The 20,485-nt window shown below is 40.4% G+C and overlaps 1 protein-coding gene across 4 annotated transcripts in view; it reads right to left on the bottom strand.

The window, feature by feature from the left end:
• Positions 1–10,515: 10,515 nt before the first annotated feature.
• Positions 10,516–20,485, bottom strand: part of GCNT1 (glucosaminyl (N-acetyl) transferase 1) — a 50,911-nt gene continuing 40,941 nt past the window's right edge. For all 4 annotated transcript variants that reach the window (XM_061132727.1, XM_061132728.1, XM_061132730.1 and 1 more), the window contains 2 exons: positions 16,209–16,346; positions 10,516–14,972 (listed from right to left, as the gene is read on the bottom strand). In XM_061132727.1, the coding sequence (XP_060988710.1) occupies positions 13,546–14,832 (1,287 nt within the window). In that variant the 5' untranslated portion in view covers positions 14,833–14,972; positions 16,209–16,346 and the 3' untranslated portion in view covers positions 10,516–13,545. The remainder of the gene's footprint in view (positions 14,973–16,208; positions 16,347–20,485) is intronic.

The following is a 20,485-nucleotide window of genomic DNA, read 5'->3' as shown; positions in this document are numbered from 1 at the left end:
AAAAGTAGGTAGTCCTTTTTGCGGTCTAATTAGTGGCCTGGTTTTTGCATTTTTGTGCTTTTTGTTCAGCCTTCCCTCAATCGGCGCAGTCCCTCCAGCAGGGCTGAAATGCTGCCTAGCATTCCTCAGCGCCACAAGGCTGTGAGAGGACCTTGGTTCAGGTACAAGTGCTGTTGGCCCTGAGTTCAATATTAATGAATCAAAATCCAAAATAGGAAGAGGAAATGTGCTTATCTCTGTGTAAGGCCACTCGGGAAAGTGCTAAAGTAACACCTGTAGTGCATAATGAAGCCATGGGAAAGATGGAGAAGTAGCTAAATTTGTGGGTTCATGATACAACGATAGTTTTGTTTTGTTTAAGCAGAGTGGGTAGCATCACTGTGAGGGTGAAAGCCAAAGAAATTTGTGGTCATGTTACCCAGAGTCAAGAAATTCTAAACCCTACAAAAATAAATAAGATACAGGATGTATTGTACAACACAGGATATGGAGCCAATTTTATAATAACTACAAATGGAGTATGAAAGGGTGAAAGTGAAAGCTGCGTAGTTGTGTCCAACTCTTTGTGACCCCATGGACTATACAGATCATGGGATTCTCCAGGCCAGAATACTGGAGTGGGTAGCCTTTCCCTTCTCTAGGGGATCTTCCCAACCCAGGGATCAAACCCAGGTCTCCCGCATTACAGGCGGATTTTTTACCAGCTGAGCCACAAGGGAAGCCCAAAAAATAGTCATCCAAGCTACTTCCTTTCTAGCCTGTCATGGGAGGCCACAACAGTCTTTGTGTGAATGCAGGTCAAGTAGCTGACAATCAGAGCCTAATGACACAGAAAAAAAAGTTATCTTTTTTTAAAAAAAATTGAGGCATAGTCTATTATACAAGTTTCAGGTGTACAACTGCAAGTTTCAGGTGTACAACAATTTGTATAATAGATTATACCTCAATATTTTTAAAAAAAAAGATAACTTTTTTCCTTGTGTCATTAGGCTCTGATTGTCAGCTTCTTGACCTGCTTTCACACAAAGACTGTTGTGGCCTCCCATGACAGGCTACAAGGAAGTAGCTTGGACACCTATTTTTTTTCCCCCAAACACTGGCTGATTACTAAGAGAAATCACATCTACCTATTGAGACACCCTCCACGCATCTCTCCACCTTCTCATCCACCAAATGTAAGCATCAAATGGGCAGCATCCATGAATATTCGTCCACCAGAGTGACTCTAATAACTACTCCGTGATTTTTCACATAATAGTCACTCTTTCCAAGTTGTGAGGGGAACTGAATTCTTCCTGTAAATCAGTGGTTCTCAAAACAATGGCGATTTTGTCCAGGAGACATTTGGCAAATCTAGAGCCATTTCAGTTGCTAATGGCATCTAGAGCATAGGGGACAGGGATGCTGCTAAACATCATACAATGCACAGAACAGACTCCACCCCCAAAATAAAGAATGACCTGGCTCCAAATGTCAATCATGCCCAGGCTGAGGCAAATTTGCTTACAAGCATGGATGTAATAGTCACAGTAGGCAATTTCTCACCCTTGGACACTGCACTCCTGCCATATTTTACTGCTGAAATGACACGGCAGTTCTGAGTCACATTACCCCCCAGCAGCATGCCTACCACGCAGTGTGTGTTAGCCGCTCAGTCGTGTCTGACTCTTTGTGAGGCCCTCTACGCTCCTCTGACCATGGAATTCTCCAGGCAAGAATACTGGGGTGGGGTGCCATTTCCTTCTCCAGGGGATCTTCCCAACCCAGGGATCAAACCTGGGTCTCCTGCATTGCAGGCAGATTCTTTACCGTCTGAGTCATCACTATGCAGTAGTTGTGTGGAAAGATGCCTGGGGAAGGCGTTTCTCTCTCCTGTGTTACTGGTTTATTGTTACTCATCCTAAGCCAAGAAGCCATGTGTATTTTTCTCCCCAAGTTTTCAGACATCTACCTTTCCCATTTGCACTACCCATCCCTATTTCCTTCTTCACATATCATACAAAGTGCAGTCCGGCATCATAGGAAACAGGTGTACCCTGACCCTGTTTGTGAGTTTCCACAAAGGGTCTGGGGTGAGGGGAAGTACATCCAGGGGCCCATGACCACGTCCTATGCCTTCACCTCCCTCTTCTTCCTCTCGGGAATGAAGGGAACCTTGACCTGCCCGAGATGCAAACTCTGTGATAACACACGAGATCAGACCTGCTCTCCAGCTATTTCGGTCACACGCTCAGGCAGTGAGCAAAGAAAAACAGATTACTAAAGACTGTACTCCCTGAACAGAAATATTTGCGGGCAGGGCAGAATACTTGAACTCAGGTGCAGCATTTCATTTTCAGTAAGGTTTTGTTTCACAATGAATATGGGATCTTCCTGGGCCAGGCATCGAACCAGTATCTCCTGCACTGGCAGACAAATTCTTTACCGCTGAGCCACCAGAGAAGCCCCCAAATAGACTATTTTTTTAGAGTAAGTTTTAAGTTCACAGCAAAATTGAGTGGAAAGGGCAGAGTTTTCCTATGTTTCCTGCCCCCCTCATTACACCCCTATCCTTCCCTACTGTCAACGCCCCAAACCAGCGTGGTTGATTTGTTATAATAGATGAACCTACCTTGACATATCATCTTCACCCAAAATCCATAGTTTGTATTACGGTTCCCTTTCAGTATTGTCCATTGTGTGGATTTTGACAAGTGTATAATGAAGGTATCCACCATTTCAGTATCATGCAGAAAACAGTTTCACTGCTGTAACAATCCTCTGTGCTCTGCCTGTTTATTCCTCCCCTCCCCATCCCTAACAACCATTGAATTTTTTTTTTTACAGTCTCCATACTTTTGCTTAATCATTCAGGATATAACCTTTTCAGATTGGTTTCTTCCACTTAGAAATGGGAGGGGGGACAAAAAATCCCAGATGAGACCTATTCAAAGAGACATAAAATAGTATCACATGTTCAGAAAACCAGGGCTTCCCAGGTGGTACAGTGGTAAAGAATCTGCCTATCAACGAAAGAGAGGCAAGAGATACGGGTTCAATCCCTGGGTCAGGAAGGTCCCCTGAAGTAGGAAATAGCAACTCATTCCAGTATTCCTGCCTGGAAAATTCCATGGGTCACAAAGTCAGACACAACTGACCGACTGAGCACACAGGTGTGTTCAGAAACCACATGTGATCCAAACAGAGCATCATGTACAAAGAGGAGGACTGGAGAGGTACCCAGAGGCCAGATCAGGAAGGGGCTTGTGTCAGATCAGGGCTTACCTTTTAGGCAATAGGAAGAAAGAATGTGAAATTACCAAATTTTTACTTCTGACAAATAGCTCTGATGGTGGAGGTGATGTGTGACTTGGTCAAGTAACTTGACCTCTCTGAGTTACTTTATTCCTACATTTGTAGAATGAGGACAATTGTGTGCATACCATAAGACTGTTGTGAGGATTAAATGTGCTAATATATTTTGTTATTATTATTGTTGTTGTTATTGCTGCTGTTATCAGAAGAGTGAGAGGTCAGAGGGAAGGCAGTGAGAAGCAAATTCATCTACTCCCACATGGTCTTCATCAACACAACATTATTATTCCAGAAAACACTTGTCCTGAAAGGTAGAAGTGGCAAATAGCTTCATTTTTCACTGCAGGAACATCCTCTAAAACCAATGAATTTTGAAATAAATAAAAAGCATCAAATGATGGTTTATACCCCAGGACTGTTTGAACCCTTTGCCTCAAAATCGTCACCTTTGCTGCTTCCTCCAATCCTACACTACTCTTCACTGTCATTATCCAAGACCCCACATCACCAGACCCACCAAGCAGAATTCAAAACCTCTGAAATAGCCGGGCTAAGCCCTCCTCCCTCTAGATGCTACCAGGAGACTGGAGATGGAGCCTTCCTTCACTGGCCATCGGCAAGAGCCTCTGCTCTGTCTTATGACCAGATTGTTGGTGACATTTTCAGGAAGCCAGCATTCAAGAACAGGTGGCCTGGCAAGTAGCAACGCTGCAGGTGAGGGAGGAAGAGAGACATGATGACAAGAGAGGAGCAAATGAGTGAAGCATTATCGAGAAACCTTAGGGATAGGCTGTGGAGAGAGAGGACACTTCAGGATGAAAATTGAGTAACTGGGTAGACAGATCATAGAAGGATTTTCTCAAGTAGAGCCCACACAGTTTGGCGGGTATGATCTGGTACGTGCATTGACACCCATCAGAATCAGTTTTGTTGGGCTTACTCTGATTTCTACCCATTCAACAAGATGTAACCCCAAAGACCCCATCAGCAGTGGGAATGCCTGGATGCAAACAATTCGGCTGAGGTTTCTCGGGTTCCATAAATGAACATCATCTCCATGCTCCGCTTGGGTAGAATTCTCTCCTCAAAGAGAAACTCCATCTCTATGTGGCTGGGCCTGCTTTGGGCCCTCTGTTCTTTCTTGTGTCTTCCTACAGGCTCTCTCATTTGCAGATGTGAGAGCTGGACCATAGAGGAGGCAGAGCGCCGAAGAATTGATGCTTTCGAATTTTGGTGTTGGAGAAGACTCTTGAGAGTCCCTTGGACAGCAAGATGATCAAACTTATCAACTGATCAAACAGCAAAGTCAATCTTAAAGGAAATCAAACCTGAATATTCATTGGAAGGACTGATGCTGAAGCTCCAGTACTTTGGCAACCTGATGTGAAAAGACCCTGAGGCTGGGAAAGATTGAAGTCAGGAGAAGGCAGTGACAGAGGATGAGATGGTTGGATGGCATCACCAATTCAATGGACATGAACTTGGGCAAACTCCAGGTACTGGTGATGGACAGGTAAGCCTGGCATGCTGCAGTCCATGGGATCACAAAGAGTCAGACTCGACTAAATGACTTAAGAACAAAAGACCAACTTCTAAATTGCTAATGCTCAGAAAACATAAAATCCATTCTCACTGATGTAGATTTTCTTGAAAATTTGGGTGGAAAGACAAAGGAAGGGTGAAGAACTCCTCCTGGTGTTAGCAATGGAGGTCTGAGGTCCCAAGAACCTCCTCCTCCCCCACCATCCCCTACCCAGGCAGAGCAGGATGACGGATCACCTGCCCATCAAGGAAAAGGTGAAGGCTCCCTTCGCAATCTCCCTCTGCCCTCAAGTTCCTCTCAGTAGGCTGACCCACTACCCTGCCCCCCAGTAGTCCTTTCTGGTCTGTTCCAGCTGATAACTCCTCTTCTCACATTCCTTAGCAAAATCCGTGCATTTACATAATTCCCTCAGCAACACAAATGCAAGCAAATAGGGCTCAGCCAAACAAAAATTCTCTCACCTTCCCCAGGCCACCCTTCTTTCTTTGTCTGAAGGTATACTTTTAGTTAGAGAAACAACGCTGACTACAGGAAAAGTATACTTAGATGAAGACTAGTCTCTGGAAACTGGAGGTTGGCACTTGTCATATTATTTTATGCCCAAATATTTCCCTGTCCAACCTCCCACGCCTTCAAGTGTGAAGATTGATGGCAGTTGTTAAAACTGTTCCCCTTTTCGGCTTCAAGACTCCTCTCTCCCACCTTTTCTTCTACCTTCAAGACTATAAGGGCTCAGGATTTCTGGCCCATCTCTCCCTTTCAGTCGCCATCATCAAAATGAAGTTCACCATGCTCCTCTGCTCCTGATCTCAGGAAGCCTTGGTCTGCAACAGTTTGGAGCAGGGCTTGGGTTCCCAGCCAGAGGCTGGGCTGGGTCACAGCAGTGAAAGCGCCAGATCCTAGCCACTAGACTAGTGGTCAGTCACAAGAGCTCTGGCCCTTCAGCTTTGCAGAAAAGAATTCCCACAAAGACAGGAAGCAGTGAAGGCAGTAAAGCAGTTATTAAGACGAAAGACAACAGTCTGTGTAGATAGGCACATGAGCTGACTCAGAGGGAGAGTCCTTGAGTCACACCCTTGTGACCGTTTGAATTACTTTTAGGGAGTTATTTCTTCTCGGTTTCATTTGGCCAATCATTTTGACTTGCCTGGTTCACAGTCTATATTCGATATATCTCAGGTTCCTCCCATGTGTGCGCACACATCTCTTAGCCAGGACGGAACCTACTGCAAAGGCATCTGGGTAGAGCATCCCTTGACAGTGCTCCCCCTTTGGCCTGCAAGGAACCTGTTCTGTGCATGTATGGTTGGGGAGGTCTCCTGAACAAGAAATGTGTGGTTTTGGCAGGGCCCAAACTCCTCCCTCAATTGTCCTGCTATTCTTGACTCAGTTTCGGTCAATAAAGAATGACTCTCCAATTACTTTACCCTGGAGGGGTGGGGGGTTTGGAGAGGGGGGTATCTACCTCCTGCCTCACTCCCACACACTCTTTTGGGAATAATTTCAGCAAGAGTCAAGGGTTCTTTCTTTTTGTTTCCATCCTTGGCATTTCTTTTTTAAAGTGCTACACTCAGAGCAGCACAGAGTCTGGGGAATGGATGAGATAGTTGAGACAGAAAGGAGATGAACAGATCAGAAGAAAATCTTTTTTTTTTAAAGATGTGCTGTTTGTTACAGATTCACATACTTCTTTACCCTCTTTCTAAATTGGGCCAATAGTAGATTCCAAGGTTGTTGTGAAGTAAGAAGTATTAAAAAGTGCTTAGAACATGCAGAAAAGAAATGCTCAACAAATATTAGCTGTTGTCATTATTCTCTCAATGGGCTTCAAAGAACATATTTGAAGGGGCATTTTCCTTTAGAAAGAGAGGTAGGGAAAGCTTCCCCAAGGGAAAACATGTCTCCTTTGAATAAAGTTAAATGAAGCACCTCTGACTGGGCCAGCAAGAGTTTACTAGTAAGTTTGACAAAGAAAGTAAACTGTAAATAGCCAGTAAGGAATGTTTAAGTTCTTGATTAGCTCTGCAGAAGTAAATCTTTAAAAAAAAAAAAAAAGTGTGTTTTTTAAAGAAAGCATTGGTTTTTGTTTCTTAGCTAATCTTAAAGGTAGTGAAGCCTTCACATGAAATGCATGAAAACTATGGAGTTAAACAAGATCCTCCTTCTGTACCAAGATTGCTCATCCAAGTGACTCCTACGCTACCCATCTGAATTTTTTCCTGTCCTGCTGAAGAACATTTGTTTTGCATTGGTATGCAGCTAAAAGAACCAAACTATCCTCACCTAGTAAGCAATTAACACTTGTCTGGGATCAGAAAATGAAATTCCATCTATAGAGCACCTGGGATCCTGAAGTCAGGTTGACAGTCCTTTGAGACTGGTTCAATGACTCTTCTGGAAAAAGTCCTCTCCACCCAGGATATACAACTGGAGTATCTTACAGGGTTGCTAGAGTATAAGGACTCGGGACACAGTGAAAATCACCAAAGCTTTAATCTAAAAATATTTCTGTAGGTAAAAGAGGATTGCTCCAGGAAATCAGGGCTCCTTTCCCCCAATCCAGCAAGTAAAGGCCAGGGGTTAGGAGTCTAAGACTCCCTAAGGCAAACCATATGTGGAAAATGCTCCAAATAAATATTTGGCAAGCATCAATTTTATAGAACTGGAAGGAACAGTTCTCAAAATATCAAGATGTGATATTTCAGGGAAATTCTGAATGCTCCTTTCTGTTCAGCATCATTTTTTTTTTTTAAACATAATTGAGATCACATTATAGGTCCTATTCAGTTTGTTTACTTTATTTAACCTACACTAATTTTCCATGGCATAGGCATACGATAAGAATATTTCATATTCCCAACATATGCTTTGTAAAGTACATAATTATTCCTCTATCACTGGAGATTTATGTATTTTTACATTTCACCATAAATAAAGAGCTGATAAAAACTGGGTTTAAATGTGGATCCAAAACTCTGGTTATTAGCCTAGGATATTTTCCAAGAAGTGAATTATTGATCAAAGAATTTGAGTGTTTTTAAAGACACTGCATGATAGGTTTTAACACTCCTCCTGCAATAAGTGCAAGAGTTTCTCAATATAGTCTCATAAAATAAATAAAACCAAAACTGGTGCACTGGAATTGGGTTTTAGCTTACTGAATTTCAGTTTTTCATATTAGCAATTTGTATTCTTATTTCACCTTCTGTGAATACTTCCCTGTAGTTCAGATGGTAAAGAATTTGCATGCAATGCAGGAGACCTGGGTTCAATCCCTGGGTCAGGAAGCTCCCCTAGAAAAGGAGATAACAACCCACTCCAGTATTCTTGCCTGGCAAATCCATGGACAGAGGAGACTGGCGGGCTACAGTCCATGGGGTTGCAAAGAGTCGAACATGACTGAAGTGACTTAGCACTAGCACTCGTTCATTTTAATCTTGGCATCTTAATACTTTTAAAAAATATATTAATATAAGGGGTTGAGAGAGAACGGTGAGTAATGACTAAAGGGTACAGTTTCTTTCTGGAGTGATGGAAATGTTCTAAAACTGACTGATGTTATACTAAAACCCACTGAACTGGAAACCTTAAATGGGTGAATTGTATGGTATATGAGTTATATCTCAAAAAGCTGTTTTTAAAATAATATTAGCAAAAATAACTTCCATATTTCCCTCTTTCAAAATTTGTTGGCAAATTTTCCGAGTCTGATTGTTATTTGCCTTCTCATATTCAGGAAATATACAATTTGAATTAAATCTATTATCTATTCCTTAATGAATCTCATTGTTTTTATTTGGAAAATTCCCTTACATGCAAAGACAGTCACCAACAAGTTCTTCCAATTTATTTTCATCCTTAATCCATCTGGATTTTCGTGCACATTACAAAGTTATAATTTAATGTTCTCCAAACAGGTACTTATTAAGTTTATCCCTGTCCCCTCTTCCTCACCATGTTCCAATGATTGCTATGCAATGTTTATATATACCAGCATCTATTTCTGGGCTATTATTGCTTTCAGTCTGAGAGTTCAATTATAACTTATAATACTCTCTTAACATTTATATATAGTATTAGTTGGCTTTATATATAGTATTAGTTGACTTCATTAATCCCTTTCAAAGCGTTCTTAGCTATTCTTGCACATTTTTTCCTTCTGGATGAAATTTAGAACAATTTTACCAATCCTTTGAGATTATGACACTGCACTTATATTTGAATGATGGATTAATCTGGGCAGAAGGGACATATTTAAAACATTTACCAGCTAGGAGCAAAATTTTTTTTAATATACAGAAGTATTTTATTCATCAGGTCCCACACATATCTTAAGTTTGAGCTTCTTGCCATGATCAAAGATAACCTATTCCCCTTACATCTTAAAACAACTTTTTTTTGCTTGAAAATGGAAAAACTGGTTTTTGTATGTGTGGCAGTATTTGCTAACGTCTTATTAATTTCAAGTCCAGATTTCTGAGCATTCAACTTGGACTATCATCTGCACTAATGAAAACAGCCTTTTCTTTCCCAATACTTATAACTCATTTCTAGTTTGGGTTTTATTACACTGAAAAACAGTAAATCAATATTCTGATGACAAGCTCTGAGCACTTTAAGCATATATTAAAATTAAATCCTTGACAAGCAGACTTAAAAAGGATACATAAAGCTCTCAAGCTTTCAAGAAAGAGCTGAGGTTAATCAACTGTGCCACATTGTAGAGTCTGCTTCATCTAAAATGAGGCTAAAGATTATGTATACATAGAGCTGATTCACTTCATTGTACAGCAGAAACGAACACAACCATTGTAAAGAAATTACACTCCAATTAAATAAATAAAATAAAATGGGGCCCAAGAGCACCCAGAGTCAGCCTGATGGCTCAGACGGTAAAGAATCTGCCTACAATGCAGGAGTCCCTGGGTTCGATTCCGGCGTCAGGAAAATCCCCTGGAGAAGGGAATGGCAACCCACTCCAATATTCTTGCCTGGAGAATTCCATGGGCAGAGAAGCCTGGTTGGGCTACAGTTCACGCGGTCGCCAAGAGTCAGACATGACTGAGGGACACTCATGAAGAGAACGCAGAAGGGCTTACCAGATCAGGTGAGGAGACACCTGGAGCTGGCACTCAATACTCAGGGAGAGGCGGGACTTCCCTTTTCCCTCTGGCGTGCTCTCCACATTCAGACCGCAGCAAGTAACAACCTGTTAGCATTGATGGTCACTGTTGCTCAGCAGACCTGAGCTTCCTCAGCAGATATAAGCCGAAGCTAGTGATGCCCAGAAAGCAACACTGGCTATTAAACTGCATTCTTCTAAGGTTCCCTGTGTAGCTCTTTTGGCATAAACTGTGTTACACTTTTTACCATAACCGCACCCTCTCTCAGACATTTCTGCCTAAGAATTAAATTGTATGCTTTGAATAACTACTCACACAAAACAGTTGTTGGTTACAAACTATCAGATCCAACTACTAAATTTAATATTGGGGTGCTGGTAGCTAACAAAAAATAGTAACTGATGTAGCTAACAAAATAAGACTAACTTGTGGAGACAAGGCCCCAGTTTCTGAATAGCTGATTTTAATGGTGATATGCCTACTTCCAAATGCATTCAGTCACACTCATATTCAAGAGAGTAAAACCCACAGTAACCACACGTGTCATGAAAAGTCTTGCATTTACTGATTTATTTTTACCATAATGAGAAATGATTTTTACTTTTCTAAGCCAGCTAAAAAAGTTCAGGTCAGTTTACTCTACTGGTGAAATGAAGTAAAACATGGCTTCCTCCTCCCTCAAATGACTACAAGGAAAATCCACGTATGTTCTTTCATCTAAGTAAATTGTACTCGAATGACACAAATATCAACACATGTTTAGAGACAATAGTAGTTGATTTTCAAGGCTGAGTGGTGGCTTACCATGGTCTGAGAAAAGCCTAGGTAATCACCTGTCAAGGAAGAACTATTTTTGTTAATTCTTATTCTTAACATGAATCTTGATCAGCACTTCATTAACTAGAATACTTCCATTTAAAAAACTGTAGTTTCTGTACGTTTAAGGATTTATTTGGGAACACGATTTCTAATAATTCCCTATAAGAGACCTTAAATGACAGTAAAAGAAATTAGTGTTTAATAACTGACATATAGGAATTTAAGTAATATACCTTTCCCAAAGAACTTACATTTCTTTTTTTTTTTAAGAACTTACAATTTTGCTCCTCCTGAATCTAGTATGGGTTTCCTTTCAAAACTATCTTCTTGACTCTTCCAGTTGTTTGTCCCACTAGTATGAATTTAAGTTATGTTGAAAAGCATAAAATTAAAAGTCCTAATGGCTATATAATCCCTGTAAAGCTATTAGCAATAGGGTAATATTCAGACACCTTTAAGTAAGTAACCTTTCTAGAAAGAAAAGGTACCACAGTTTCATAAAAGATGGTGGGTCCACAGTTTTAGAGTGGGGCTTGGAGAAATGGATTCTAAAATCATTGTTTTTATGTCTATGGGGAGAAAAAAAATCCCTCAAAGCTGCCAATTTAAACGTGAATAAGATTTAGTCACACTACAATAAGAGCAGTGCTATGAGTGATAACTTTAGATATTTATAAACTTTTTTAACTTTCAATTTTCAATTTTGTTAAATTCAAAAATCCATACAGTTGAAAGCACACAGGCATGAAGGTAACAACCAGTGAGTCCAGGTGAAGGTTATATAATGTTCACTGTACCATTACCTTTAACTTTCCTGTAACTTTGTAAATATTCAAAATTAAAAGTGAAAATGTCTATAGTACAGTAGTCAAGACACCATGACTGAAGTTAAGAAAACACAAGACATAGACATGAAGTATGTCACTGAAAATCATGAGTTCTAGAATTCTTTTTTTTTTTTAAAAAAAGGCCTAACTTACAGGTAAAACTTTTCTTCTAAAAGAGAGCATGAGAGAGACACGCAACATGCATTAAAAGAACAAGTTGGTTTAGAAGTCAACAGAGACAGAACACTACTCATACAATGCCTTCACTGACATCATGTCTTGAATTTTCAATGCGGGTATATTTTTCTTGGTCCAACATTGGCTGCCATGTTAAATCATGCAAACCAGAGCAATCCACTGATTTGCACATTTACAAATGATAGTCTCCCAAAGTGTGAAACTTCCATTCAGGAGGGTCGGTGTAACAAATCTCTCCATAAGATAAAACTGTTTCCTAACTCCATGGAATAAAATGTTTTCTCAGCTGAATGCCTGAACACTGTGTGATATTATGAACTTCCCATATACTATTTAAGTTGGCTAAGTTTTAACAATAAAGTTCATGGATTTAATTTTTTTGACATCTCAGGTAATGATAAAAACTTCCTATGTCCTGTTAGATCTTTGGCTGAATGCTATCACCTTAGAAAAAGTGCAAGTTGGTGCTTTTTAAAAAATCTTCATTTACTTTTAGATATGAGATAGCAAGAGCAACCACAAATCTCTCTTTTGGTGAAAAGTAGAGTAAAAACTATGTGCTAAAAATAATATCAATACTGAGACAATCTGTCCCAAACCTAATGTTCCCCTTTAGGATTCCCAGGCCTTCAAGCACAGTAGATGGTACAATAGCACGTCTTTCCCCTCCTCATAGGATCTGAGAGAGAAGGGAACTTACAATGAAAGAGCTGAGGACTAACCAGTGGGCCGGTAACTTGAAGAAACAAGAAGTGGGGAAGCCAGTTCCTTTCTAAGGGTGACAGAAGTGGCAGCTAGATGCAAGAGTCTGGAGCACGGACACAGCTGATCCAAAGAGCAATATCCTTAATTTCTGGGGATGGTACAGATTGGTGCTTTTTAACACTCATTAGAAATTGTCTACACATGACTCTTCACCCTATCTTAGTTCTACAGGTCAATGCCTACCAAACATAAGAGAACTGAGGCTCTAATATGGGTCACTATGAAAACTAGTTTATATACAGATGGATAGCAGGGTGTGGGGAGACTGGAGGAGGAGAGAGACATATTTGAAAAAATTTAGTGTTACTCTGTAGACACTATAACAACCCAAGATACCTTAACTTCTTAAGTAACCTAAGATGATTCACAGAATCAACTAAACTAGAAATTGTTTCTTTTTTTCTTTTAAAAACACATATACATTGTTAAAAGCGAAAATTGAGAAATACTCACATTCAGTCAAGCCTGTTTTTTCAAGTTCCCTGAGATGGCATATATAGATACACAACGTAGCTCAAAGTAACAGCAGAAAGTCAATCATTTACAAAGATCATTTCGATTAAAGCCAAATTTCTTTTTCAACAAACATAATCTACAAGATAAATTATATCCCGATTGGGTTATTGCTATAAATCTATTCAAATCAGGAAAACCCGTCATATTTAAAGCTCTCCCAAGTAACTTTGGCACAAGTCAAATCTTGAAAGTTTTTTAGGTCCCTGAGCTCTTTAAAAGGCTAGCTTGCCTTCAGCCTCTTCCCCAGCTACCTTCCCCTACAATGCCTTGCAACCTGCCCGAGTCTCTCACTAACTGTAAGTCCAGGCTTAAGAATACAGCCTTTCTAACCGACCCTGCTCTGCAGAAACCGTGTCGCTTCTCTGGCTTGAAGAATCCAGTTGGATTCTGGAGGTGGAAGCATCAGATGGGGGTAGATCTCCCGCCTCCTTATTAGTATTTCTAAAACTGCCTACAACGTTCAGGGTTTTAACGGCTCCAGGGCTTTATGCCTCAGATGCTCATCCAAACACTGGATGGCAAAGAGGTCGATGTCCGGGTCGAATTTGTTGGCAAACAAATGATGCACGCGCAACAGCCAGTTCAAGTCACCAGCTCCGAAAACGCACACGGAGCGCACGTGGACGCCGCCGCACGGCGGGTAGGGGGCGCCCTTGGAAACGTCTCCTTCAAAGTACTGCCATTTAACAAACCTGGCAATCGCCTGCATGTCAGACGTGTCGTACTTATGGCTTAAGGACAGTGACCCTGGGACTTCGGGGATCCTCTGAATAGTGGCCCAGAGATACTCGTCAGGGCTGTATGTGTCTTTGGCCCACTCCATAAACTTTTGGATATTTTGGTTCTGGAGCACATACTCCACATATTCCCTACTGACCACAAAATAGGCACTTCCCGAAAACAGAGGTGTTTCAAGAGGTGGATGTATTTTGTCAGTTCCCGTGTTGGTCAGCTTTCCATCCACGACTTCATAATGCTTTTTCCACCTTTCTTTTTTATGGGATGGCATTCTCTCCGTTTCTAGGTTGTTCTCGCCCATCAACAACTTGAGCTTCCTGACAATTTCCAGGTTGGTTTTAATAGGAAAATCCATTCCGCAGAGATTTATCAGGTACTTCCAGTCTGCATTCATCCTGGAGAGGTCCTGCATGCAGTTAAGGTCAGCCTGAACCCGGCTCCAGGACGCATACACCACGCTCTCCAGCTGACTGGCGACAAAGACATTACTGAAGCAGGATGCCACGCCCACAGCTGCAGCCAAAAACGAGTCCTCTGATTTTGTGTCCACGTGAATACAATAGAAATTCTGAGGCATGTAGATGGCCCTCAGGAGCCTGTCAAGCATTTCAATTTTGTGATGAACCACTATAGAATATGCTATTGGAAACTCCGCCTCTTCTTTACTAAGTGGTTCTATAATATATTTGCGCTTCTTGACGAAAGAAGCACAATCACCAGTCATGTTTATGTAGTCATAGTTTGTCCATCGAGTGCGCTTCTTAAATTTCACTGTTAGAGTCTCAAGCTTCACCTTTTGGATTTCATCTACATCACCCTGTAGAATTTTGGTGCAATTAATATTACTACTAGGATTCTCTTCAAACAGCTCCAAATGTCCAAAACTTACAAATTCAGGCTTTTGATGAATTCTTAAAACAGTGAATGTGACCAACGAAAAAGCAAGAAATAAGAAGTAGTATTTAGTGGGATAAGAAAAAAGTTTCCTCCTCCACAACTTCCTCAGCATTTCAACAACTGGGGACTTGGCTTTATTAAGGGTAGTCTTTCAGGCTTCAAGCAGTACTGATTTCCTCTCTGTTGTGGTGTGGAGATTTGTCAGTTTGCATTTATCAAAAGTGCAAAGGCATCTTGAAATGGACGATAGCACTAAGAGAAAAATAGAAAGGGTACACACACATATATAAATAGAATCTTTTACGACATCTTCTCATCAGATTCAAAAACTGTCCTCTTTGCTACGAGGTCAGAAGACAAAAACAAAGTGGGTCAATCTGAGAAAAGTGTTAAAGGATACCCATCATCTCTAGTATTAATGCCAGATTATCTTTTTTAAAAAGTTGAGTACAAGGATATGCTAGGATATCCTATAATCAACACTTTACCTCTCAGGTATACTGAGGTGCAAAATACAGTTGAAGACCTATAGGCTATAACTATTGAATTCTCCATAGCTGGTGAGTTTTGGTGTTTATTTTGCAGGGGAGGAGGGGTTATTGTTGCTTTTTGTTTTCTTTGGTTGTATTGCATAGCATGTGGGATCTTAGATTGAACTGCACCCCCTGAGTAGAAGCATGGAGTCTTAACCACTGGACCACCAGGGAAGTCTCAGTTGGTGAGTTTTTGATCCTTGGCCAGTGGTAATTAGCATCCCTTGCCTAGAAATTATTACTAATCTGGGTTTCTCCAGACACATCCATTAATGTCCATCAGTTGGCATCAGCAGCCCCAGATATTTGAAGAGATCAGATCCATTCTACTCTTCATCAATTTAGGAGTGGGGTGCACTTGAGGAGACATTGAGAAATGACTGTGGCTGCTAAGAATCTCTGAAGGAAAAGCAGGTCAACTGGATTTTCAAAGTGGAACAGAAAGTTTCAGGTGAAAGCAGGTCAGATTTAGAACTGTTCTGGGTTGACCTCACTTTGTTCAATTCCATACCAGGCACCACAGGAAGAGAAAATATACACGACCCAAAATAGAGAAACAGCTTTGTATTTCCTGCACTGGTTATAACAGGTTATAATAGTTAAGCCTTGCTGAAAAACACTTGTATGCAAATTGTAACTTATGAAAGACTCTTTGTCTGCATTCAAATTCCAGGAGCCTAACCCATTTTTATTATGGAAAATGTTTACAAACATACAGATGATGTTTCATTTTCAAAAGTCAATTTTATTACTTGGCAACTGGTTCTAACAAAGAAAGTCAAATACTATCAACTCTCTCAAAACCAGATTTATAGAGATTTGAAAAATTTTTAACACCAGAATTAGCACTACAATTTTTTAACGCTTAATTAGGAAATAATTTGTGAATATTGACCATAAAAATAATTGACCATCATTAGTACAGAATAATATTACAAAAGTACTTAGACTTTACCATTTAAAATCAAGAAAAGTCAGGATGAATTAGTTCTCCGATTCCAGGTAACATCCTGTGCCCATGTAGAGTGCTTCTTATGCAGTCAGGTTTCCTAAATGTACCAGGCATCCAGCAGTGGTGTTATGTCCCATGAGTCTTTTAAAAAAAAAAAAAAAGTGAAACAAAAAGAAAAATTTTTGAAGAGATACATACGCCCATGTAAGTATACACACACACTCATAAAGCATACTGGTCCACTAATTCGACATATTCACTTTTTTCTTCAAAATGATGGCTGATCATATTCACTTTTTTCTTCAAAATGATGACTACTTGATGTCTCTCTTTTAAAATTTTCTTCTCTCCAGTCTTTTTTTTTTTTTTAACTCTGTATTTGTGGATAAACATTTTAAAGGTTTGAAGACATCCTGCAATTTAGCTTGAACTTTTTTAAAGAAAACTCTGGTAGCATTTCCCAAAATGTGTACCTAAGGAACAGCTTAATAGTCCTATATGATTGGAAAAGTCAACATACTTTATGCCTGCTGTGAGAATTTCCAGTGCTCACTGGCCCACTGAAGACAATCCTGCAGCTGAATTAGTTGCTTATCTCACTTCTTTCAACTGTCTTGTCTATTAGCCCATTCCAAATCTTTAATGGAAAGGAACATTCAGAGATACTGTTAAAATACGTAAACATTTTAACCATTAAGACATTCCCAACCATTATGCCCCAACCACTAAGGCTGAAGAAGCTGAATGGTTCTATGATGACCTACAAGACCTTCTAGAACTAACACCAAAAAATGATGTCCTTTTCATCACAGGCGACTGGAATGTAAAAGGAGGAAGTCAAGAGATACCTGGAGTAACACGGAAGTTTGGACTTGGAGTACAAAATGAAGCAGGACAAAGGCTAAGAGAATTTTGCCAAGAGAATGCAATGGTTATAGCAAACACCCTGGTACAACAACAGAAGAGAAGACTCTCTACATGGACATCACCTGATGGTCAATACGGAAATCAGATTGATTATATTCTTTGTAGTAGAAGATGGAGAAGCTCTACACAGTCAGCAAAAACAAGACCAGGAATGGACAATGGCTCAGATCATGAACTCCTTATTGTAAAACTCAGACTTTAAATTGAAGAAAGTAGGGAAAACCACTAGGCCATTCAGATATGACCTAAATCAAATCCCTTATGATTATACAGTGGAAGTGACAAAGAGATTCAAGGGATTAGATCTGATAAAGAGCCTGAAGAATTATGGACAGAGGTTCATGACATTGTACAGGAGGTAGTGATCAACATTATCCACAAGAAAAAGAAATGCAAAAAGGCAAAATGGCTGTCTGAGGAGACTTTACAAATAGCTGAGAAAAGAAGAGAAGTAAAAGACAAAGGAGAAAAGGAAAGATACACCCATCTGAAGGCAGAGTTCCAAAGAATTGCAAAGTAAGGAAACTTAAGAAAACCTTCCTAACTGAACAATGCAAAGAAATAGAGGAAAACAATAGAATGGGAAAGACTAGAGATCTCTTCAAGAAAATTAGAGATACCAAGGAAACATTTCACCCAAAAATGGGCACAATAAAGGACAGAAACAGCATGAACCTAACAGAAGCAGAAGATATTAAGAAGACGCAGCAAGAATACACAGAAGAACTATACAAAAAGAGATCTCAATGATCTGGATAACCACGATGGTGTGATCATTTGCCTAGAGTCAGACATCCTGGAGTGCAAAGTCCAGTGGGCCTTAGAAAGCATCACTACGAACAAAGCTAGCAGAGGTGATGGAATTCCAGCTGACCTATTTCAAATCCTAAAAGATGATTCTATTAAAGTGCTGCACTCAACATGCCACCAAATTTGGAGAATTCAGCATGGCCATAGGACTGGAAAAGGTCAGTTTTCATTCCAATCCCAAAGAAGGGCAATGCCAAAGAATGTTCAAACTACTGCACAATTACAGTCATTTCACATGCTATGAAGGTCATGCTCAAAATCTCCAAGTTAGGCTTCAACAATATATAAACCAAGAACTTCCAGATGTTCAAGCTGGATTTAGAAAAGGCAGAAGAACCAGAGACCAAATTGCCAACATCTGCTGGATCACAGAAAAACCAAGAGAATTCCAGGAAAACATCTACTTCTGCTTCATTGACTATGCTTTGACTGTGAGGATCACAACAAATCATGGAAAATTCTTAAAGAGATGGGAATGCCAGACCACCTTACCCGCCTCCGGAGAAATCTGTATGCAGATCAAGACGCAACAGTTAGAACTGGACACAGAACAACAACTGGTTTGACTTCCCTGGAGCTCAGATGGTAAAGAATCTGCCTGCAGTGCAGGAGACCTGGGTTTGATCCCTGGGTCAGGAAGATCCTCTGGAAAAGAGAATGACAATCTACCCCAGTATTCTTGCCTGGAGAATCCCATGGACAGAGGAGCCTGGTGGGTTACAGTCCATGGGGTTGCAAAGAGTCGGTCCATGGGGTTGCAAATGAGCAACTGACATTACTACTGCTACATCAAGGCTGTATATGGTCACCCTGCTTAGTTAACTTATATGCAGAGTACATCATGAGATATGCAGAGCTGGATGAAGCACAAGCTGGAGTCAAGACTGCCGGGAGAAATATCAAATAACCTCAGATGTGCAGATAACACCACCCTTTTGGCAGAAAGTGAAGAGGAACCAAAGAGCCTCTTGATGAAGGTAAAAGAGGACAGTGAAAAAGCTGGCTTAAAACAACATTCAAAAAACTAAGATCATGGCATCCAGTCCCATCACTTCATGGCAAATAAATGGGAAAAAAATGGAAACAGTGACAGACTATTTTCTTGGGCTCCAAAAATCACTGCAGATAGTGACTGCAGCCATGAAATTAAAAGATGCTTGCTCGTTAAAGAAAAGCTATGACCAACTTAGACAGCATATTAAAAAGCAGAGACATTACTTTGCCAACAAAGGTCCGTCTAGTCAAGGCTATGGTTTTTCCAGTAGTCACATACAGATGGAAGAATTGGACCATAAAGAAGGCTGAGCCAAAGAACTGATGCTTTCGAACTATGGTGTTGGAGAAGACTCTTGAGAGTAATGCAAGGAGATCAAACCAGTCAGTCCTAAAGGAAATCAACCCTGAATATCCATTGGAATGACTGATGCTGAAGCTGAAGCTCCAATACTCTGGCCACCTGATGCAAAGAGCTGACTCACCGGGAAAGACCCTGATACTGGGAAAGACAGAGGGCAGAAGAAGGGGACAACAGAGGATGAGATAGTTGGATAGCATCACTGACTCAGTGGACATGAGTTTGAGTAAACTCTGGGAGTGGGTGATGGACTGGGAGGCCTGGCGTGCTGCAGTCCACGGGATCGCCAATAGTTGGACACGGCTGAGCAACAGAACAGCAATGAGAAAGGTATTTAACCAAACTGAGAATTTCAATTAAAAAAAAAAAAAAAAACAGAAGTTATAAGAAAGAACCAATAGAACTGATTATATAGAAAGTATAACAAAAGAAAAACTGACTAGAGGGGCTCACAGCAGGTATTCCTTCCACAGAAGGAATAAGTGGAAATGAGGAAAGGTCAAGTGAGAGTACACAGTCTGAGGTACAAAAGGAGAAAAGAAGAAAGAGGACGGAGCTTCAGAGATCTGTGAGAAAACATTAAGCACATCAGCAAATGCATAACAGGAATGTCAGAAAGAAAGTGGAGCAGAGGATGGGAGATAAGGAAGAAAGTTGTTGTTGTTCAGTTGCTAAGTCATGTCTGATCCCTTCGCATCCCTACGGATTGGAGCATACCAGGCTCCTCTGTCTTCCACTGTCTCTCGGAGTTTGCTCAAACTTAAACCCAATGAGTCAGCGATGCTAAGAGGGGGCTGCGTTCATGCATGGGGGAGGGTGAAGACAAAATGTGACTAACGGCTGAAAACTTTCCAAATTTGACTTTTTCCAATTTTTACTTAAGTATAGTTGTTTTATGAGTTTTAGGTGTACAACATAGTGATTTGATATTTTATATATTATGCTCCATTTAAAGTAACTGCACAATGATAACTATATTTTCCTGTGCTGTACAATATATCCTTGTTGTTTACTTATTTTAGATATAATAGTTTGTGTCTGTTAATTCCATATACCTATTTTTGCTCCTCTTCTTCTGCCTTCTCCCTACTGGTAATTATCAGTTTGTTCTCTGTATCTATGAGGCTGTTTCTACACTGTTTTTTATATTGATTTATTTTTTTAGATTCCACATAAAACTAATAACAAA

Source organism: Dama dama, chromosome 29, assembly GCF_033118175.1.
Source record: "Dama dama isolate Ldn47 chromosome 29, ASM3311817v1, whole genome shotgun sequence".
NCBI classification, from domain to species: Eukaryota; Metazoa; Chordata; class Mammalia; order Artiodactyla; family Cervidae; genus Dama; species Dama dama.
Note: the sequence above shows the minus strand (reverse complement) of the source record. Positions and strands in the feature narration are given on the sequence as shown.